General features: G+C 37.1%; 1 protein-coding gene across 1 annotated transcript in view; it reads right to left on the bottom strand.

Annotated features, from left to right (window-relative positions):
• Positions 1–20,174, bottom strand: part of LOC139949159 (uncharacterized) — a 45,782-nt gene extending 25,608 nt beyond the window's left edge. Inside the window, exons 1-48 of the mRNA XM_071947559.1 lie at positions 20,171–20,174; positions 19,899–19,943; positions 19,647–19,709; positions 19,457–19,525; positions 19,041–19,223; positions 17,838–18,070; positions 17,389–17,548; positions 17,031–17,255; positions 16,546–16,835; positions 16,247–16,409; positions 15,515–15,718; positions 14,862–15,151; positions 14,587–14,749; positions 13,598–13,762; positions 13,264–13,404; positions 12,992–13,036; positions 12,740–12,802; positions 12,555–12,623; positions 12,075–12,260; positions 11,121–11,353; positions 10,268–10,427; positions 9,901–10,119; positions 9,606–9,746; positions 9,350–9,394; positions 9,100–9,162; positions 8,920–8,988; positions 8,596–8,658; positions 8,414–8,482; positions 7,953–8,135; positions 7,622–7,851; positions 6,585–6,738; positions 6,161–6,376; positions 5,866–6,006; positions 5,607–5,651; positions 4,904–4,966; positions 4,724–4,792; positions 4,261–4,443; positions 3,928–4,157; positions 2,891–3,044; positions 2,467–2,682; positions 2,172–2,312; positions 1,916–1,960; positions 1,666–1,728; positions 1,486–1,554; positions 1,162–1,224; positions 981–1,049; positions 518–700; positions 189–418 (exon numbers count right to left, since the gene is read on the bottom strand). Coding sequence (XP_071803660.1) covers positions 189–418; positions 518–700; positions 981–1,049; positions 1,162–1,224; positions 1,486–1,554; positions 1,666–1,728; positions 1,916–1,960; positions 2,172–2,312; positions 2,467–2,682; positions 2,891–3,044; positions 3,928–4,157; positions 4,261–4,443; positions 4,724–4,792; positions 4,904–4,966; positions 5,607–5,651; positions 5,866–6,006; positions 6,161–6,376; positions 6,585–6,738; positions 7,622–7,851; positions 7,953–8,135; positions 8,414–8,482; positions 8,596–8,658; positions 8,920–8,988; positions 9,100–9,162; positions 9,350–9,394; positions 9,606–9,746; positions 9,901–10,119; positions 10,268–10,427; positions 11,121–11,353; positions 12,075–12,260; positions 12,555–12,623; positions 12,740–12,802; positions 12,992–13,036; positions 13,264–13,404; positions 13,598–13,762; positions 14,587–14,749; positions 14,862–15,151; positions 15,515–15,718; positions 16,247–16,409; positions 16,546–16,835; positions 17,031–17,255; positions 17,389–17,548; positions 17,838–18,070; positions 19,041–19,223; positions 19,457–19,525; positions 19,647–19,709; positions 19,899–19,943; positions 20,171–20,174 — 6,570 coding nt within the window. The remainder of the gene's footprint in view (positions 1–188; positions 419–517; positions 701–980; positions 1,050–1,161; positions 1,225–1,485; positions 1,555–1,665; positions 1,729–1,915; positions 1,961–2,171; positions 2,313–2,466; positions 2,683–2,890; positions 3,045–3,927; positions 4,158–4,260; positions 4,444–4,723; positions 4,793–4,903; positions 4,967–5,606; positions 5,652–5,865; positions 6,007–6,160; positions 6,377–6,584; positions 6,739–7,621; positions 7,852–7,952; positions 8,136–8,413; positions 8,483–8,595; positions 8,659–8,919; positions 8,989–9,099; positions 9,163–9,349; positions 9,395–9,605; positions 9,747–9,900; positions 10,120–10,267; positions 10,428–11,120; positions 11,354–12,074; positions 12,261–12,554; positions 12,624–12,739; positions 12,803–12,991; positions 13,037–13,263; positions 13,405–13,597; positions 13,763–14,586; positions 14,750–14,861; positions 15,152–15,514; positions 15,719–16,246; positions 16,410–16,545; positions 16,836–17,030; positions 17,256–17,388; positions 17,549–17,837; positions 18,071–19,040; positions 19,224–19,456; positions 19,526–19,646; positions 19,710–19,898; positions 19,944–20,170) is intronic.
• Positions 20,175–21,182: the final 1,008 nt, after the last annotated feature.

The raw sequence follows: 21,182 nt of genomic DNA on the forward strand, positions 1-21,182 counted from the left end.
GCTGGCAACAACTGTTATTCTTGAGCTTTACAGAACAAACTCAATAAATATTGTTTTTGTAGATAATTCAGCAATATTTTGTGTGAAGTACTGCAAATGTGAGTCACTGCAGTGATAGGTGTATCTTCATAGTTCAAGGTTTCAGATTTGCTGTTCTTAAATCTGAAAACTGTTTATTGATACCTTACCTGTTCTACTCCAGAGGAATCTACAAATTCTTTCTCAGCATCCTCTCCATACAGTTTGTATCTCAGTGTGTAACTAGTGATAGCATTACCATCAGAGTCTCCCTGTAGCTGAACACCAGTCACTGTTACAGGGGTTGAGAATCGAGCTTGATAGGCTCGCGCCTGTGGAGATTGCCCGTTCAGTTCAGATGTCCCTTCTTGATATTTTGTAAGTTCATCAGCACAGTTTCCTAAAGGAAAAGAGTAATTGATAGATTTGATTCAAGTTCAAAACACTGGGTCATGGTGATGACTGACTAAAATGAAATTACCCGGACATTGAAGTTTACCTTTAGTTACTGGTGTTGGTGTTGTTGTAGTGGTAACAGTAGTTGTCGAAGTGGTTGTCATTTCAGTTGTTGTACTTGCGGTTGTTGTCGTTGTTGTTGTTTCCTTAGTAGTTGTAGGACTAGTCGCTGTTGTTGGTACAGTAGTAACTACTGTTGTCAAGGTAGTTGTTACAGGTTCGGCAGCTGATAAATCAAAATATATAGATATTCACAAGTAATTGTATATACTAAACATTTTGACAGTGATGTAAAATGCATTTAATAGTAAAGAGTAGAATAAAATGTAAACAAAAACGTGGTATCTCTAGCATTATCAAGTTCTCTATATTCTATGTAACTTCTCATACCAGTCAAATTTTTCTTTCTCAATTGAACACATATAAATTCAATTGCCTTTTGTGTTAATTCATTGCTTTCCAATAATCAGGCTAAAAGAAAAAATCTCAAACACAAAATATCTTACTTGTGAACATAAAACTTGTGTCCGTTGCTGTTACTTGATCTACACCAATGGTACCAATGGCGTTTCCACCTATTTGAAAAGTAAGCATGGCCATTAGTAGAGGATTGAAAAGAAACAGTTAAAATTCATAAATAGGCAGATACAATATTTGTACAATCTGTAAATAAATGTTACTCTTTACCTGTTGGCAAGGTTACAAGAGGCTCAAGCGTAGTGGTAGTTGGTGGTTGAGTAGTAGAACTCCCTGCCAGATAAGAAAACAACAATATTAAAGTTGAGCTTGCATCCCATTTAAGAAGGAATAAAAACACAATAATAATTACCATTCCTTTTGTAATAAGGTATAATGCCAAGGGTTGGAATCACACAGTCGAGACTTGACTATTGAAAAACAATTATTTGCTAAAACTACAAAATAAGACTCACTTCGAGGTTTCAATGTGTTAATTCATTGCTTTCCAATAATCAGGCTATAAAAAAAAATCTCAAACCCAAAATATCTTACTTGTGAACATAAAACTTGTGTCCGTTGCTGTTACTTGATCTACACCAATGGTACCAATGGCGTTTCCACCTATTTGAAAAGTAAGCATGGGCATTAGTAGAGGATTGAAAAGAAACAGTTAAAATTCATTATAGGCAGATACAATATTTGTACAATCTGTAAATAAAAGTCACTCTTTACCTGTTGGCAAGGTAACAAGAGGCTCAAGCGTAGTGGTAGTTGGTGGTTGAGTAGTAGGACTCTCTGTCATATATAAGAAAACAACAATAGTAATATTCAGCTTGCATCTCATTGAAGTAGGAATACAAATGCAAAAAATAATTTCCATTCCTTTTGTAATAAGGTATAATTCAAGTGTTGGATTCACTTAGTTGAGACTTGAGTATTGAGAAACAACTTCTTGCTTAAAGCTAAAGAAAAAATGACTCACGTCGCTGTTTCAATGTGGTTGTACCCCTTTGTGATTGTCCGGTTTCTGTAAACAAAAGCATATGAAGGACCAAGTTACATCCTCTGATATTGTGGCTGTACATGTACAACAATAGAGTAAGCTCTCCTCAACACATCAGAAATTCTCAAGAGTATAGCTATTGTTATTGTGTTTGTATGGGCAGAAATGTTTTGCATTTAACTTTTACATTGAACAATGTTTTTAAATGAACATAACACAAAAAGTGCTTTCTCACCCATGACAATCTTTTCTGTGATAGTTGCCTCTGGAGTTGTAGTCACTTTGATAGTTGTAGTCTGCTCAGTGGTTGGTGCAGTAGTCGTACTGGGAGTAGTCGTAATGCGTTTGGTTGTTACCTCTGTTGTGGCTGGCTTACCTGTTTGAGAATTAATGTTAAAATAAATGATGAAGTTTGGTCTTTTTAAATTATTGTTAACTGTATCGTTCTTCACAAATGATACCTACAGATATTGAGATAAAATCCAACTTAGCTTAGGCTGATAACTTTGTGTCTCCGATTTGTATCTTACCTGCTGTTGTTGGAGCAACGGTTGTTATTGTTGTACTCTCTGTTGTAGTTGTTCCTTCAGGAGTAGTGACTATTGTGGTCGTTGTAGGTGCCGATGTTGTTGTAGTTTCTGGCGTGGTTGTGGTCGTTGTTGCTACCTTAGTAGTTTCAATTTTCTCTGGTGTTGTGGTTGAAACAGTTGTAGTCACCTCTTTCGTTGTTGTTGGGATAACAGAAGCTGTTGCAAAAATACAAATATTTAGAGACCCTAAAAGAATTGTACAATGCACTGTAATTATTGCTAGAAGTGCTTTCATAACGGCTACACTCTTTTGGAATGTCTTCATTTCTGTGTAAAAGTTTTACTTGTTAGATAGTTACTTGGGAAATTGTAAAGCATTTAAAAAGCAGAAATTTAGATAAGGTTAGTGGTTTGGACAACTTACGTTTTGCACAGCCTTCAAATTCCACTTTAAAGCTGGCCTTTTTACCCAATACATTGATGTTCAGCAACGTAACCTTCTCAACGTTGTCGAGTTGGGGATTTACAGGAACAGTGACTTTCTGCGTAATGTCGACACCCAGAAGTACAGTGAACACCTGTCATGAACATTTGAATGAAAAAATTACTGAAATCCAAGATGTAGCACTTTTTCAGCTTTTTTAAAATGAAAAAGATGTTAAATTTGTAGGGGCTGGCAACAATGTACAACAATTTGTCATAATTGTGCTCTACAGAACAACCTCCTTGCATTTTTTTTTTAATGTGAAAAAGAAAAACAATTCAGCTGTAGTTTATGTGAAGTATGGCACATATAAGTAAGTGCTGCAATCTGTAGGTGTATTGAAAAAGTTCAAAGTTTCAAATTTGTGTTCTTAAATCAGAGTTTCATTCATTGGCTGCTACCCATTCATACCCTAAGGTTTTTGTTGAACACCCTCTCTGACATTCGCTTTAAGACCTTCGAAATTTGAGAACCTATGGGAGTGCCCCTATTTACACAGCAAGATGAATTTGAACACATGGCATTACCATGATGTTACTGCAAACTGTGCATTGATACCTCACCGTGCAATGCCTGAACCCCATAGCAAACAGAATTGACATCAAACTTCGTCTTCATGTCTTCAAACCACTTGCTCACCAGTCACCATCATACATATCTGACATGCTACAACTGTGTGTCCCACCGTGTTCCCTACTCTCTTCCTCAGAGAACCTCTTGACAGTACATCGTACCGTCTCCAGAGCTGGTTTGCGTGCATTTTCTCCGAGCGCTCCAAATCTGTGGAACTCATTACCATCACATCCTCGCCATGCAATTTCACACAATTAATTAACGAAACTATTTGAGACTCATTTGTACAGAAATACTTGACTCTTTGACTTCACTTTACATTGAAACCTTGGGAAAAAGGCGCCTCATATAAATGTTGTATGTTATTGTTGTCATAAAGTACGACTTTATGAATGACTTCTTACCTGTTCTACTCCAGAGGAATCTACAAATTGTTTCTCGGCATCCTCTCCATACAGTTTGTATCTCAGTGTGTAACTAGTGATAGCATTACCATCAGAGTCTCCCTGTAGCTGAACACCAGTCACTGTTACAGGGGTTGAGAATCGAGCTTGATAGGCTCGCGCCTGTGGAGATTGCCCATCCAGTTCAGATGTCCCTTCTTGATATTTTGTAAGTTCATCAGCACAGTTTCCTAGAGGAGAAGAGTAGTTGAAAGATTTGATTCAAGTTCAGAACACTGGGTCATGGTGATGACTGACTGAAAAAAATGAAATTAGCCAGACATTGAAGTTTACCTTTAGTTACTGGTGTTGGTGTTGTTGTAGTGGTAACAGTAGTTGTCGAAGTGGTTGTCATTTCAGTTGTTGTACTTGCGGTTGTTGTCGTTGTTGTTGTTTCCTTAGTAGTTGTAGGACTGGTCGCTGTTGTTGGTACAGTAGTAACTACTGTTGTCAAGGTAGTTGTTACAGGTTCGGCAGCTGATAAATCAAAATATATAGATATTCACAAGTAATTGTATATACTAAACATTTTGACAGTGACGTAAAATGCATTTAATAGTAAAGAGTAGAATAAAATGTAAACAAAAACGTGGTATCTCTAGCATTATCAAGTTCTCTATATTCTATGTAATTTCTCATACCAGTCAAATTTTTCTTTCTCAATTAAACACATATAAATTCAATTGCCTTTTGTGATGATTCATTGCTTTCCAATAATCAGGCTAAAAGAAACAATCTCAAACACAAAGTATCTTACTTGTGAACATAAAGTTTGTGTCCGTTGCTGTTACTTGATCTACACCAATGGTACCAATGGCGTTTCCACCTATTTGAAAAGTAAGCATGGGCATTAGTAGAGGATTGAAAAGAAACAGTTAAAATTCATTATAGGCAGATACAATATTTGTACAATCTGTAAATAAAAGTCACTCTTTACCTGTTGGCAAGGTAACAAGAGGCTCAAGCGTAGTGGTAGTTGGTGGTTGAGTAGTAGAACTCTCTGTCATATATAAGAAAACAACAATATTAATATTTAGCTTGCATCTCATTGAAATAGGAATACAAAAGCAATAATAACTTTTATATAACTGACATACAGATCCTTGTCATTTGATTGGTGGAACTTACTTCACGTGACATTCACTATTACTCCCATCCGCACCAGCGATCAAAAAGACCTATTCGCCCATGGGGATTAGCATTTCCCATTCAACAGTTAGGATCATCCTTGTTCCCCATGTTTTTGAGCAGTACAGCGCCGCCGCGCCGCTGCTACAATAAAGGAGCACCTGAGCAAAAGGTTGTGATCCAATTTGTGCATTGTTGCCGCTACACGGCGCTATATGATTTTTGGTTGTCAGTAATTTGTGTGATTTTTCATAATGTTATACTTTTAAAACACATCAAATGACCAGGATCTATTATGTCAGTTGTATAAAACAAATATTGAGTGGCTTTAATTTGTGGAATGGAAGGAATATTATCGCTCGGTAAAATTTGTACTGTTCCACTCTGAGCCACTCAATATTTGTTTACCATTCCTTTTGTAATAAGGTATAATCCAAGGGTTGGGTTCACTTAGTTGAGACCTGAGTATTGAAAAACAACTTCTTGCTTAAAGCAAAAGAAAAATTACTCACGTCGCTGTTTCAATGTGGTTGTACCCCCTTGCGATCGTTCGGTTTCTGTAAACAAAACCATATGAAGGACCAAGTTAGATCCTCTGATATTGTGGCTGTACATGTGCAGCATTAGAGTAAGCTCTCCTCAAACACATATCAGAAATTGTCAAAAATAATTATGTTGTTGTGTTTGTATGGGCAGAAATGTTTTGCATTTAACTTTTACAGCATACAATGTTTTTTAAATGAACCCAACACAAACAGTTTTTTTTCTCACCCATGACAATCTTTTCTGTGATAGTTGCCTCTGGAGTTGTAGTAGCTTTGATAGTTGTAGTCTGCTCAGTGGTTGGTGCAGTAGTCAAACTGGGAGTAGTCGTAATGCGTTTGGTTGTTACCTCTGTTGTGGCTGGCTTGCCTGTTTGAGAATTAATGTTAAAATAAATGATGAAATTTGGTCTTTTTAAAACATTGTTAACTGTGTCGTTCTTCACAAATGATACTTAGAAATATTGAGATAAAATCCAACTTAGCTTTGGTTGATAACTTTGTGTCTCCGATTTGTATCTTACCTGCTGTTGTTGGAGCAACGGTTGTTATTGTTGTACTCTCTGTTGTAGTTGTTCCTTCAGGAGTAGTGACTATTGTGGTCGTTGTAGGTGCCGATGTTGTTGTAGTTTCTGGCGTGGTTGTGGTCGTTGTTGCTACCTTAGTAGTTTCAATTTTCTCTGGTGTTGTGGTTGAAACAGTTGTAGTCACCTCTTTCGTTGTTGTTGGGATAACAGAAGCTGTTGCAAAAATACAAATATTTAGAGACCCTAAAAGAATTGTACAATGCACTGTAATTATTGCTAGAAGTGCTTTCATAACGGCTACACTGTTTTGGAATGTCTTCATTTCTGTGTAAAAGTTTTACTTGTTAGATAGTTACTTGGGAAAATGTAAAGCATTTAAAAAGCAGAAATTTAGATGAGGTTAGTGGTTTGGACAACTTACGTTTTGCACAGCCTTCAAATTCCACTTTAAAGCTGGCCTTTTTACCCAATACATTGATGTTCAGCAACGTAACCTTCTCAACGTTGTCGAGTTGGGGATTTACAGGAACAGTGACTTTCTGCGTAATGTCGACACCCAGAAGTACAGTGAACACCTGTCATGAACATTTGAATGAAAAAATTACTGAAATCCAAGATGTAGCACTTTTTCAGCTTTTTTAAAATGAAAAAGATGTTAAATTTGTAGGGGCTGGCAACAATGTACAACAATTTGTCATAATTGTGCTCTACAGAACAACCTCCTTGAATTTTTTTTTTAATGTGAAAAAGAAAAACAATTCAGCTGTAGTTTATGTGAAGTATGGCACATATAAGTAAGTGCCGCAATCTGTAGGTGTATTGAAAAAGTTCAAAGTTTCAAATTTGTGTTCTTAAATCAGAGTTTCATTCATTGGCTGCTACCCATTCATACCCTAAGGTTTTTGTTGAACACCCTCTCTGACATTCGCTTTAAGACCTTCAAAATTTGAGAACCTATGGGAGTGCCCCTATTTACACAGCAAGATGAATTTGAACTCATGGCATTACCATGATGTTACTGCAAACTGTGCATTGATACCTCACCGTGCAATGCCTGAACCCCATAGCAAACAGAATTGACATCAAACTTCGTCTTCATGTCTTCAAACCCCTTGCTCACCAGTCACCATCATACATATCTGACATGCTACAACTGTGTGTCCCACCGTGTTCCCTACTCTCTTCCTCAGAGAACCTCTTGACAGTACATCGTACCGTCTCCAGAGCTGGTTTGCGTGCATTTTCTCCGAGCGCTCCAAATCTGTGGAACTCATTACCATCACATCCTCGCCATGCAATTTCACACAATTAATTAACGAAACTATTTGAGACTCATTTGTACAGAAATACTTGACTCTTTGACTTCACTTTACATTGAAACCTTGGGAAAAAGGCGCCTCATATAAATGCTGTATGTTATTGTTGTCATAAAGTACGACTTTATGAATGACTTCTTACCTGTTCTACTCCAGAGGAATCTACAAATTGTTTCTCGGCATCCTCTCCATACAGTTTGTATCTCAGTGTGTAACTAGTGATAGCATTACCATCAGAGTCTCCCTGTAGCTGAACACCAGTCACTGTTACAGGGGTTGAGAATCGAGCTTGATAGGCTCGCGCCTGTGGAGATTGCCCATCCAGTTCAGATGTCCCTTCTTGATATTTTGTAAGTTCATCAGCACAGTTTCCTAGAGGAGAAGAGTAGTTGAAAGATTTGATTCAAGTTCAAAACAATGGTCATGGTGATGACTGACTGAAAAAATGAAATTAGCCAGACATTGAAGTTTACCTTTAGTTACTGGTGTTGGTGTTGTTGTAGTGGTAACAGTAGTTGTCGAAGTGGTTGTCATTTCAGTTGTTGTACTTGCGGTTGTTGTCGTTGTTGTTGTTTCCTTAGTAGTTGTAGGACTAGTCGCTGTTGTTGGTACGGTAGTAACTACTGTTGTCAAGGTAGTTGTTACAGGTTCGGCAGCTGATAAATCAAAATATATAGATATTCACAAGTAATTGTATATACTAAACATTTTGACAGTGACATAAAATGTATTTAATAGTGAAGAGTAGAATAAAATGTAAACAAAAACGTGGTATCTCTAGCATTATCAAGTTCTCTATATTCTATGTAATTTCTCATACCAGTCAAATTTTTCTTTCTCAATTGAACATATAAAATCAACTGCCTTTTGTGTTAATTCATTGCTTTCCAATAATCAGGCTAAAAGAAACAATCTCAAACACAAATTATCTTACTTGTGAACATAAAGTTTGTGTCCGTTGCTGTTACTTGATCTACACCAATGGTACCAATGGCGTTTCCACCTATTTGAAAAGTAAGCATGGGCATTAGTAGAGGATTGAAAAGAAACAGTTTGTATATAATTCATAGGCAGATACAATATTTGCACAATCTTTAAATAAATGGCACTCTTTACCTGTTGGCAAGGTTACAAGAGGCTCAAGCGTAGTGGTAGTTGGTGGTTGAGTAGTAGAACTCCCTGCCAGATAAGAAAACAACAATATTAAAGTTGAGCTTGCATCCCATTTAAGAAGGAATAAAAACGCAATAATAATTACCATTCCTTTTGTAATAAGGTATAATGCCAAGGGTTGGAATCACACAGTTGAGACTTGACTATTGAAAAACAATTATTTGCTAAAACTACAAAATAAGACTCACTTCGAGGTTTCAATGTGTTAGTTCATTGCTTTCCAATAATCAGGCTATAAAAAAAAATCTCAAGCCCAAAATATCTTACTTGTGAACATAAAACTTGTGTCCGTTGCTGTTACTTGATCTACACCAATGGTACCAATGGCGTTTCCACCTATTTGAAAAGTAAGCATGGGCATTAGTAGAGGATTGAAAAGAAACAGTTAAAATTCATTATAGGCAGATACAATATTTGTACAATCTGTAAATAAAAGTCACTCTTTACCTGTTGGCAGGGTTACAAGAGGCTCAAACGTAGTGGTAGTTGGTGGTTGAGTAGTAGGACTCTCTGTCATATATAAGAAAACAACAATAGTAATATTCAGCTTGCATCTCATTGAAGTAGGAATACAAATGCAAAAAATAATTTCCATTCCTTTTGTAATAAGGTATAATTCAAGTGTTGGATTCACTTAGTTGAGACTTGAGTATTGAGAAACAACTTCTTGCTTAAAGCTAAAGAAAAAATGAGTCACGTCGCTGTTTCAATGTGGTTGTACCCCTTTGTGATTGTACGGTTTCTGTAAACAAAAGCATATGAAGGACCAAGTTACATCCTCTGATATTGTGGCTGTACATGTACAACAATAGAGTAAGCCCTCCTCAACACATCAGAAATTCTCAAGAGTATAGCTATTGTTATTGTGTTTGTATGGGCAGAAATGTTTTGCATTTAACTTTTACATTGAACAATGTTTTTAAATGAACATAACACAAAAAGTGCTTTCTCACCCATGACAATCTTTTCTGTGATAGTTGCCTCTGGAGTTGTAGTCACTTTGATAGTTGTAGTCTGCTCAGTGGTTGGTGCAGTAGTCGTACTGGGAGTAGTCGTAATGCGTTTGGTTGTTACCTCTGTTGTGGCTGGCTTGCCTGTTTGAGAATTAATGTTAAAATAAATGATGAAATTTTGTCTTTTTAAATTATTGTTAACTGTATCGTTCTTCACAAATGATACCTACAGATATTGAGATAAAATCCAACTAAGCTTAGGCTGATAACTTTGTGTCTCCGATTTGTATCTTACCTGCTGTTGTTGGAGCAACGGTTGTTAATGTTGTACTCTCTGTTGTAGTTGTTCCTTCAGGAGTAGTGACTATTGTGGTCGTTGTAGGTGCCGATGTTGTTGTAGTTTCCGGCGTGGTTGTGGTCGTTGTTGCTACCTTAGTAGTTTCTATCTTCTCTGGTGTTGTGGTTGAAACAGTTGTAGTCACCTCTTTCGTTGTTGTTGGGATAACAGTAACCGCTGAACGAAAAATAAAATTGATAAATATTTTAGGCACTCAAACAAGGAATGTTGTGAGGTCAAACACTTTATATGGTCTCGTTTTATGATTTTATTTTAGTTGGTGAAATTTTGCTAATTTTTTGTTGGTGCTTCTTAAAGTACTTACGTTTTGCACAACCTTCAAAGTCCACTGTGAAACTAGCCTTTTTATCAGAAGGCACATTGATATTTGAGAGGATAACCTCAATCACGTTATCAAGTTGATTAAATGGTAGAGGGACAGTCACTTTCTGAGTAAAGTCAGCGCTGAAAGGAACATCGAACACCTGTCATGGAAATAAGATATTTTTTCAATTGTAAGGTAATAATAATAATATCAAAGTCTTATATAACGCAAGTATCTACCAAACAAGGTACTCAAGGCGCTGAGTACATACAAGCTTTCAGAAAGGTAGGTTAATACAGTGATGGATTCTGAGACCCAAATGTGTAGCACATATTAGGGTTTACAAGGTGCTACGGCGCATGAAGCAGCCACAACCAGGAACACCGGGGCGAACCCCTTCCCTTTTCGATAAGTGCACTGGGTTCTTTTACATGCGTTACACAACAACTGGGACCAAAGGTTTTACAACCCATCCGAAGGACGAAGCAATGGTACAAGTGAATATTTGGGGTTGGGGGGGGGGGGCCGGCTGAGAAAACTGGATAACCTAAAAACAAAGTATATGTACATGAATATAAAGATAAATTATTGATAGGAATCAGGTTAGACACACTTTTATTTAACAGAAGTCTGTTTTTGGTCTGTTTTTGTAAGAATGCAACAATGTCTAATAATCACGTTTGTTGTTTAAAGAAAACGATCACCTCAATGTCTGGATAATGATGGTCCTTCTTTAGTGCAAATAAAATCAGAACACTTTTTGTATTGATAAAATAACTGTGCATAGAGGGGAAAACAGCAATAAAAAAAGTCCTTGTAAATATTATGGGTGGTACCTATTTCTTTTCATTACCTGTACTTTTCCTGACTTCTCATTATTGACCTTCTTCGAAGAGTCATCTCCAAACAGTTTATAGCTCATGGTGAAACTAGTAATAGCGTTACCAGCTGTGTCTCCTTGTAGCTGAATACCAGTTAGTGTTACTGGGCTTGTGAACGGAACGACGAGCATTCGTGTCAGTGGGGTTGACCCATCCGATTCAGTTCTTGGTTGTTCATACGCACCAAGTTCATCCGCACAGTTTTCTAAGGGAAGACACCATATTTGTTAATAAGTAGTAAAATGAATGGAAGTATCATGGTCAAGTGGTTGAGAGCATCGATCTCAAAATCTGGTGTCTCTGTTTAGCAGAGTGTGGGTTCGTGTACCAGTTATGACACTTGTGTCTTTAAGCAGCCATCAACTTCACCAAACTATTCCTAACTTAAGATTTAACTTAGGACGAGTCCCAACCCTGCGCTGTAGCATGCAGACCTTAAGATTAATCCTAAGTTAGGACGAGTTACTCATCCTAACTCGAGATAGGATTAATCCTAGCGTTTCGTGAAATCGGCAGCAGGACACTTAACCATTGCTTCATCCTTTGGATGGAACGTGAAGTCATTGGTCCCATGTGTTGTGTAATGCACGTAGAAGAACCCAGTGCATTTAAATAGAAAAGAGAAGGGGGTTGTCCTGGTGGTGTTCCTATGATTGGCTACATTTTGCGCCACAGTAAGACCATTACACCATGTTTTCAAGGAATAGGTCTCATATTTCAAATCGTAGCTCCACACACCTTGCAGGAAAGATACGGTGTTGTGCTTTGATACATATCGATATCGATTATCGATAACGAGAACGATAAAAATGCACGCAGAATACACCCACGCTCATTAAACCAATCAAGGGCATGCATTTGTATCTTTATCGTTTTCGTTCTCGTTATCGGGGCCTGTGTGACCGGGCCTTTATGGTGAAACTTACCTTTTGTTACCGGTGTTGGTGTTGTTGTAGTGGTAACAGTTGTTGTAGAAGTGGTTGTGGTTTCAGCTGCAGTGCTTGCCGTAGTTGTTGTCGTTGTTGTTGTTTCCTTAGTAGTTGTGGGACTGGTTGCTGTTGTTGGTACAGTAGTAACTACTGTTGTCAAGGAAGTTGTAACAGGTTTGGCTGCTGGTAAATCAAAATGTATAGATAAATATGGACACATAATTATTTATATTTAACTAAATTTGACAGTGAAGGAGAACACATCAGTAAAAGTATTAAAAAATTAAAAAAAATATCTCTAGAATTATCAAGTTCGCTATTCTCACTACACCCTCATACCACAAGTTCCCCTTTTGTCAACAATTATCGTTAAAATTTTACATACATGTAAATATCAAATCAATTGCCTTTAGTTTTAATTCAGTGCTTTACAATATCCAGGCTTAAAGAAACAATCTCAAAATAAAAATATCTTACTTGTGAACATAAAGTTTGTGTCCGTTGCTGTTACTTGATCTACACCAATGGTACCAATGGCGTTTCCACCTATTTGAAAAATATACACATGGGCATTAGAGAACTGAAAATAAACAATTTGTATGAAATTAATTAAAGGCATTTTCAATTATTTGAACAATCTGTAAATTAATGCCACACTTTACCTGTTGGCAAGGTAACAAGAGGCTCAAGCGTAGTGGTAGTTGGTGGTTGAGTAGTAGAACTCTCTGCCATATAAGAAAACAACAATATTAAAATTGAGCTTGCATCTTATTGTTATAAGAATCTTTATTGCAAACAACTTATGTTTAGTTTACATTTCTTTTGTAATTGAATCCAAGGGTTAGATTCACACAGTCGAGATTTTGATTATTGGAAAACAGTTAGTTGCTAAACAAAAATAATACAAGACTCACTTCGATGTTTCAATGTGGTTGTACCCCCTAGGGATTCTTCGGTTTCTGTAAACAAAAGCAAATGAACGACAGTATGTTATACACTTTGATATTGAGGACAATGTACAACAATAGAGTAAGCCCTCCTCAAACACAAAATAGATTGATAACTAAAATGAAATTCTTAGGTATTACTCTGTTAGCATGTTCTACGGTGCAGAAATGTTTTGCATTGACCTTTAACTTTGTACGATGTGTTTTTAATGAACATAACACAAAAAGTGCTTTCTCACCCATGACAATCTTTTCTGTGATAGTTGCCTCTGGAGTTGTAGTCACTTTGATAGTTGTAGTCTGCTCAGTGGTTGGTGCAGTAGTCGTACTGGGAGTAGTCGTAATGCGTTTGGTTGTTACCTCTGTTGTGGTTGGCTCACCTGTTTTAGAAGGTTTTAAAAACATATTTTTTCTTACTATTTTCTATTTGAAAGTTAGGAAAACAATCTTACACATGAGCATTAGACAACACTTTTCAATAAATCTTGGGTACAAAATATACAAGGAATTAGACAAGATAAGATACAAACTTTACTATCCCATTATTATTATTGTTGTTAAGTAACAGCTTACTTGTTGAAGTAGTAATCAGAGGAGTTGTAGTTATTACAGCTGTAGTCTCTTCTACTGTTGTTGTTGATGCCAAGGTGGTCCTGACAGTTGTTGTAGTTGTTGCTTTTGAGGTCGTTGGTACCATTGTGGTTGTTGTAGGTGCCATTGTGGTTGTTGTAGGTGCGACTGTGGTTGTGGTAGGTAAAATTGTTGTAACAACACCTTAGTAAGTTGAAACAGTTTATTAAGGGTTAACTATGTGTTTGGGCTTGTATTTAAAAAGAAATTACTCTTTTCTGAACTTCACATATAATTGGATCTTAATTTCTAGTTCAAACTGCTGTAGTGATTCCACGTTGACGTCATTAGGTGTAAAATTTCAAAGTTTTTAACAGTAAACATAAATCTGTATCAAATCAAAAATAACAAAGCCGTAAGTTGATTTGCGTTATTAAACAAAGGCATAGGCCTTCATTTTCTATTGTGTAATGTGACACTACATAAACGCTACTTCCACGAGTGCCTTGTAAGTGGCAACTCTTTGGGAGCGGTTTCATCAATTAAAACTACCCTTTTTCTACCTGTCTCTGGCAAAGTTTAGGATAATCATTTCAAAATTGGTATTCATACCCTAATGCAGACAACAATGAGTGGGTATTAATGATGACATCATGTGTCACATAATTGCCTTCAAGGTGCTCTTTTAAAAGCTTTGGATGTACCAAACCACAAATCCAACTCTAGTTTGAAACTTGGTGCATTGTTAGACAACGGTATGTTGTATCAATCAGAAATTTTTTCACAAATTGTTAAAAAAGGTGACATCTCATTGCATATCTTGAGAACAAAGCAAACTGCTAGCAAGTATTATTTTGCATCAGGTTTTGAATGTCATATGGATAAAATAGGTATGAAAATTCATGGTGCCATCAGTTGAAATGTAATATCATCGACTTAGCATATGGTTAGGTCACAGAAAATTAGAAAGCAATCATTAATTATGTCCATACCTTCCTGGCAACTCTTGAAAGCCAACCTTAGAGTTCCTGTACTCTTGCTCGGATTGCTCAGGTCAATAACTTCCAGACGAGCCGCTCGTACTTCTCTGGGAATGTCGGAAGTTTCAAATAGCAGAGAGTTCACAGTGTCTTCATCCAAAAGTGCAGATGTGCCCTTCAAAAAAAAAAAATTGAATAGTTTTGTTAATTACTTCATCTTATCCAAAACAGTGTAATTAACGAATAAATGAAGAGTGGTTAAATTGAAAGTGGTATTTCAAACTAACCTCGCTGTTGCCTACAATCTTGTCGAAGTTACCATTGTCTTCAGTCTGGATGGAAACTACAAACCGTAATTCACCATTTTCTTGAGGGGCACCTTGAAGGTCTACACCAACGAGTTTGACAGGTGTCTCAAAGTTAACTGTAACACTTGGTCTGTCTCGACGGGGAGTATTGGTGGTCGGAATTGTGAAGCTCCATTGGGAGTCACTGTTGATGAGAGAAGTCTCTTTACCACCTTCTGGAGATGTTTTACGGCTCTTCTCTGATCCCTTTTCTTCCTCAACACAGTATTCTGGAAATAATGAAGTAAAGTGTGACGACTCTGACGGAAAATGTTCTATTTCAAGTATCATGTATCAGAAGTAAACCAGTATTTCCTGATGTCTTATTGTTAAACTTGAACCCTGATCTGCTCCAACAGTTTGCTTAATTAAGAAATAAATGTCTTTTTGAATACATTTTCTCTTACTTTGTATTCTTGTGATTTAATAATAATAATAATAATAATAATAATATAGTAATAATAATTTATTTTTAATATAGCGTCATACATAAAAAATCTCAAAACGCTGTACAGAATTTATAATAAACATTAAGCTAAAAAGAGTAAGCTAAAAAGAGTGATTTAAGGCTACAGCTCACAACTTAGTCTTACCTGCTGTAGTTGCAGCAACTGTAGTTGTTGTAGGCGCCAATGTGGTTGTGGTAGGTGCGGCTGTGGTTGTGGTAGGTGCGGCTGTGGTTGTTGTAGGTGCCATTGTGGTTGTTGTTGGTGCTGTTGTGGTTGTTGTAGGTGCAACTGTGGTGGCTGGCACAGTTGTTGTTGTGACAACTGTGGTAGTTTTCTCTGTGACCACACCTGAGTGAGATAAAACAATACATTAGGCCTTTTAAGGTGTTTTGGCATGTCCTTATTTAAAACAAATAATTTTCTAAACTTTACGCTTGACACATAGTTAGATCCTCACATTTTGTATACATGTCATGGCGACGTTGGCAAATGTTACATAACAGCACCTTAAATGAACATATTAAGGTTGATCAAAATCATAACAGTATTGACTCGGCTGATGTGTCAAATTTAGTGTTGGTTACCCGGAAAAGAAAAGCCTACAATGTTACTTTAAATGTGGGGTTTTATCGGAACTTCAAAAGGATTAAAAAATGCTTGGTCAACCTTAAACCAAACTTGCACATGTATTCAAGCTGCTGTGTGTAACATCTTAGATTTGAGTGCCATGCCGAACACCTCATTTTTGTTCTGAACATGAGCTAAAGTCAAGTTAAATATGATTTTGACTATTCTCTATGATATTAAAACCAGCAATGACGAAGCCTTTGGTTAGGTCACAGAAAATTAGCAAGCAATCATTAATTATGTCCATACCTTCCTGGCAACTCTTGAAGGACAGCCTTAGAGTTCCCGTACTCTTGCTCGGATTGCTCAGGTCAATAACTTCCAGTCGAGCGGCCCTTACTTCTCTGGGAATGTCGGAATTTTCAAATAGCAGAGAGTTTACAGTGTCTCCATCCAAAAGTGCAGATGTGCCCTTAAAACAAAATAGCAACAATGTTTACAGATGTTAACATCTCTAACAATGTTTTGGTCGTTCATTTTAAACAAAATTGTGTACATTAACAAATAAATGAAGAGTGGCTTATTTTAAAGTGGTATTCAAAACTTACCTTGCTGCTGCCTACGATCTTGTCGAAGTTACCGTTGTCTTCAGTCTGGATGGAAACTACAAACCGTAATTCACCATTTTCTTGAGGGGCACCTTGAAGGACTACTCCAACAAGTTTTACAGGTGTCTCAAAGTCAACTGTAATGCTCGGTCTTTCCCGACGGGGAGTATTGGTGGTCGGAATTGTGAAGCTCCATTGGGAGTCATTGTTGATGAGAGAAGTCTCTTCACCACCTTCTGGAGATGTTTGACGACTCTTCTCTGATCCCTTTTCTTCCTCAACACAGTATTCTGGTAATGATGAAGTGAAACATGATTACTCTAATGGGAAATATTTTGTTTCACGTATCATGTATCTAAACGTAACCAATTATTTGTTGAATGATTTGACACCTGCTCCCATTGTGTTTGCTTGATTGAAATTAATAAAAGTTGTTTTACTTTGCCTCTTTCATTTCTAGGCCTTAAGTTACAACTGAATCTTACCTGCCGTTGTTGGAGCAACTGTTGTTGCTGTTGTTGTACTCTCTGTTGTAGTTGTCCCCTCAGGAGTAGTAACTATTGTGGTTGTTGTAGGTGCCGATGTTGTTGTAGTTTCAGGCGTAGTTGTGGTAGTTGTGGTTGTTCTCTTAGTAGTTTCAATCTTCTCTGGTGTTGTGGTTGAAACAGTTGTAGTCACCTCTTTCGTTGTTGTTGGGATAACAGTAACTGCTGAATGAAAGATGTAATTCCATAAATACTTTCAAGGAATGTTGTATCAAACACTTTGTATGGTCCTATTTGAATATTTTATTTTAGTCAGTGAAAAATTGCTTACTGTTTGTGGGTTGCGTAAAGTACTTACGTTTTGCACAACCTTCAAAGTCCACTATGAAACTGGCCTGTTTATCAGAAGGCACATTGATATTGGAGAGGATAACCTCAATCACGTTATCAAGTTGATTAAATGGCAGAGGGACAGTCACTTTCTGAGTTAGGTCATCGTCGAAAGGAACATCAAACACCTGTCATTGAAAATAGATAATTGTTTTTGTGTTAATTGTTAGAAAATATATCAGGTTATAGGCTACGGCCCTCTGTACAGTAAATATGGTCCTTCTAAAAACACCTTCGGTATTGATAAAAACAACATTTTAACTGGAACGGCTACGGCCCTCTGTACAGTAAATATGGTCCTTCTAAAAACACCTTCGGTATTGACAAAAACAATATTTTAACTGGAAGCGAAAAACAACAAACACAAATCGTCCTTAGTAATATTTTGGGTGGTACCTAAATATTTCTTTTCATTACCTGTACTTCTCCTGACTTTTTATTTAAGACTTCCTTCGGAGAGTCGTCTCCAAACAGTTTATAGCTCATGGTGAAACTAGTTATAGCATTACCAGCTGTGTCTCCCTGTAGCTGAACACCAGTTAATGTTACTGGGCTTGTGAACGGAACGATGAGCATTCGTGTCAGTGGGGTTGACCCATCCGATTCAGTTCGTGGTTGTTCATATGCACCAAGTTCATCAGCACAGTTTTCTAAGGGAAGAAACCCATATTTGTTAATAAGTATTCATAAATAGCTCAGACAGTTTTGCTATTCCTATTGGTGGAGAGCGCGTCACGTGGGGGTGTTTAAACTGTTGATAATGACCAGTGTTTATAACCTGTTGTCCGCGCTAGTCTTGATGCAAGACGTTTCTTGTAACGGGTGATGCAGGCGCTGTTGGAACCGGAAAACACATGCGTACGGACATCGTATATGTACATTCAGCACGTATACTGAACATATCATGGAGGTGGAAACATACAGAGCTCAAGCACTCGGAAACGGATAAGTTTTACAGAGTTTCTTACCTTGTTACGCCTTTTAACCTGGGAATCAAAGTGTGTTGAGTCGGTTTTCAACTAGTGATTTAAACCCGCGAAGGCCTGGTTCTTGATAATTTACCTCGACTTCGTCTCGGTAAAATTATCAAGAACCAGGCCTTGTTGGGATTAAGCCACAAGTTGAAAACCTCTTCACCACACATTGATTCCCTTTGGTAAAATTAATGGATGTACCATATGGTTCAGCAGTTGAGAGCACCAAATTCAAACTGTGGTGTCTTTGTTCACCAGAATGTCAGTTCGAGTTCCATTTGACTGGGATGTAAGGTCCTTGGTTTTGTGTGTTGTTTAACACATGTAAAAAGAACCCTGCAGACTTATCAAAAAGAAAAGGGGGTCGCTCATGTTCCTAGTTTAATTGGCTGCATATTGCGCCACAGGACCTTGAAAACCATTACACAGTGCTTAAAGGCATAGGTCTCATATTTCAAAACGAAGTTCCACATACCTTGCAGGAACAATACTGTGCGCTTTAATACGCCCTCTAAAGGGATGCTATGAAGCGCACTATAAGAACTGAGTATTATGCTTACTATTATAAAAGGAACATGACTCACAGTTGAAGAGTACAAAACTATAAATTAATGTTGTTTATTGTAAACCTTATGGTGAAACTTACCTTTTGTTACTGGTGTTTGTGTAGTTGTAGTGGTAACAGTAGTTGTCGAAGTGGTCGTCATTTCAGTTGTTGTACTAGCGGTTGTTGTCGTTGTTGTTGTTTCCTGAGTAGTTGTAGGACTAGTCGCTGTTGTTGGTACAGTAGTAACTACTGTTGTTAAGGTAGTTGTTACAGGTTCAGCGGCTGGTAATTTGAAATGTATAGATACATTATATTATACATATTTATTTATATTAACTAAATTTGACAGTACTGGGAAATAAATCACTAAAAAGTAAAAATAGTGTAAAAAATGTGGTATCTCTAGAATTATCGTTAAAATTTAACTTAAATATGAAATCAATTGCCTTTTGTTATAATTCAGTGTTTTCCAGTATTCGGGCTAAAAGAACGATTTCAAAAACAAAATATCTTACTTGTGAACATAAAGGTTGTGTCCTTTGTTGTTACTTGATCTACACCGATGGTACCAATGGCATTTCCACCTATTTGAAAAATATAAGCATGACCATTAATAATAGAGAACTGAAAATAAACAGTTTGTATGAAGTTCTTTAAATGCAGATACAATGTTTGAACAATCTGTAAATTAATGCCACACTTTACCTGTTGGCAAGGTAACAAGAGGCTCTAGCGTAGTGGTAGTTGGTGGTTGAGTAGTAGAACTCTCTGTCATAATAGAAAACAACAATATTAAAATTGAGCTTGCATCTTATTGCTATAAGAATCTTTATTGCAAACAACTTATGTTTAGTTTACATTTCTTTTGTAATTGAATCCAAGGGTTAGATTCACACAGTCGAGATTTTGATTATTGGAAAACAGTTAGTTGCTAAACAAAAATAATACAAGACTCACTTCGACGTTTCAATGTGGTTGTACCCCCTAGGGATTCTTCGGTTTCTGTAAACAAAAGCAAATGAACGACAGTAAGTTATACACTTTGATATTGAGGACAATGTACAACATTAGAGTAAGCCCTCCTCAAACACAAAATAGATTGATAATTAAAATGAAATTCTTTGGTATAACTACGTTAGCATGTTCTAAGGTGCAGAAATATTTTGCATTTAACTTTTACATTGTACAATGTTTTTTAAATGAACACAACACAAACAGTTCTTTCTCACCCATGACAATCTTTTCTGTGATAGTTGCCTCTGGAGTTGTAGTCACTTTGATAGTTGTAGTCTGCTCAGTGGTTGGTGCAGTAGTCGTACTGGGAGTAGTCGTAATGCGTTTGGTTGTTACCTCTGTTGTGGTTGGCTTGCCTGTTTGAGAAGGTTTTTTAAATATTTTATATTAATTTTTTTACTTAAAAGTTAGGAAAACAATCTTACATTTGAGCAATAGACAACGACACAAAATATACATGAAACTAGATAAGATAAGATACAAACTTTACTATCCCATTTATGTTATTTTTCTAAAGTAACAGCTTACTTGTTGAAGTAGTAATCAGAGGAGTTGTAGTTATTACAGCTGTAGTCTCTTCTACTGTTGTTGTTGATGCCAAGGTGGTCCTGACAGTTGTTGTAGTTGTTGCTTTTGAGGTCGTTGGTGCCATTTTGGTTGTTGTAGGTGCCATTGTGGTTGTTGTAGGTGCGGCTGTGGTTGTGGTAGGTGCGGCTGTGGTTGTGGTAGGTGCAACTGTGGTTGTGGTAGGTGCGGCTGTGGTTGTGGTAGGTGCGGCTGTGGTTGTTGTAGTTGCTGCTGTGGTTGTGGTAGGTGCTGCTGTGGTTGTGGTAGGTGCCATTGTAGTTGTAGGTGCAGTTGTGGTTGTGGTAGGTGCTGCTGTGGTTGTGGTAGGTGCGGCTGTGGTTGTGGTAGGTGCGGCTGTGGTTGTGGTAGGTGCGGCTGTGGTTGTTGTAGGTGCCATTGTGGTTGTTGTTGGTGCTGTTGTGGTTGTTGTAGGTGCAACTGTGGTGGCTGGCACAGTTGTTGTTGTGACAACTGTGGTAGTTTTCTCTGTGACCACACCTGAGAGAGATTAAACAACAAATTAAAAACATTTTTTCCCTTCTAAACTTTATCCTTGACGCAGAATTAGATCATCACAATTTTTAAACATTAACAATCTTCATTTAAGGTTTTGAAAACCCATATAAATTTTTGAATAATTGAACCGTAGATGCCTTTTGT

This window comes from Asterias amurensis, chromosome 16, assembly GCF_032118995.1.
Source record: "Asterias amurensis chromosome 16, ASM3211899v1".
Taxonomy (NCBI): Eukaryota; Metazoa; Echinodermata; class Asteroidea; order Forcipulatida; family Asteriidae; genus Asterias; species Asterias amurensis.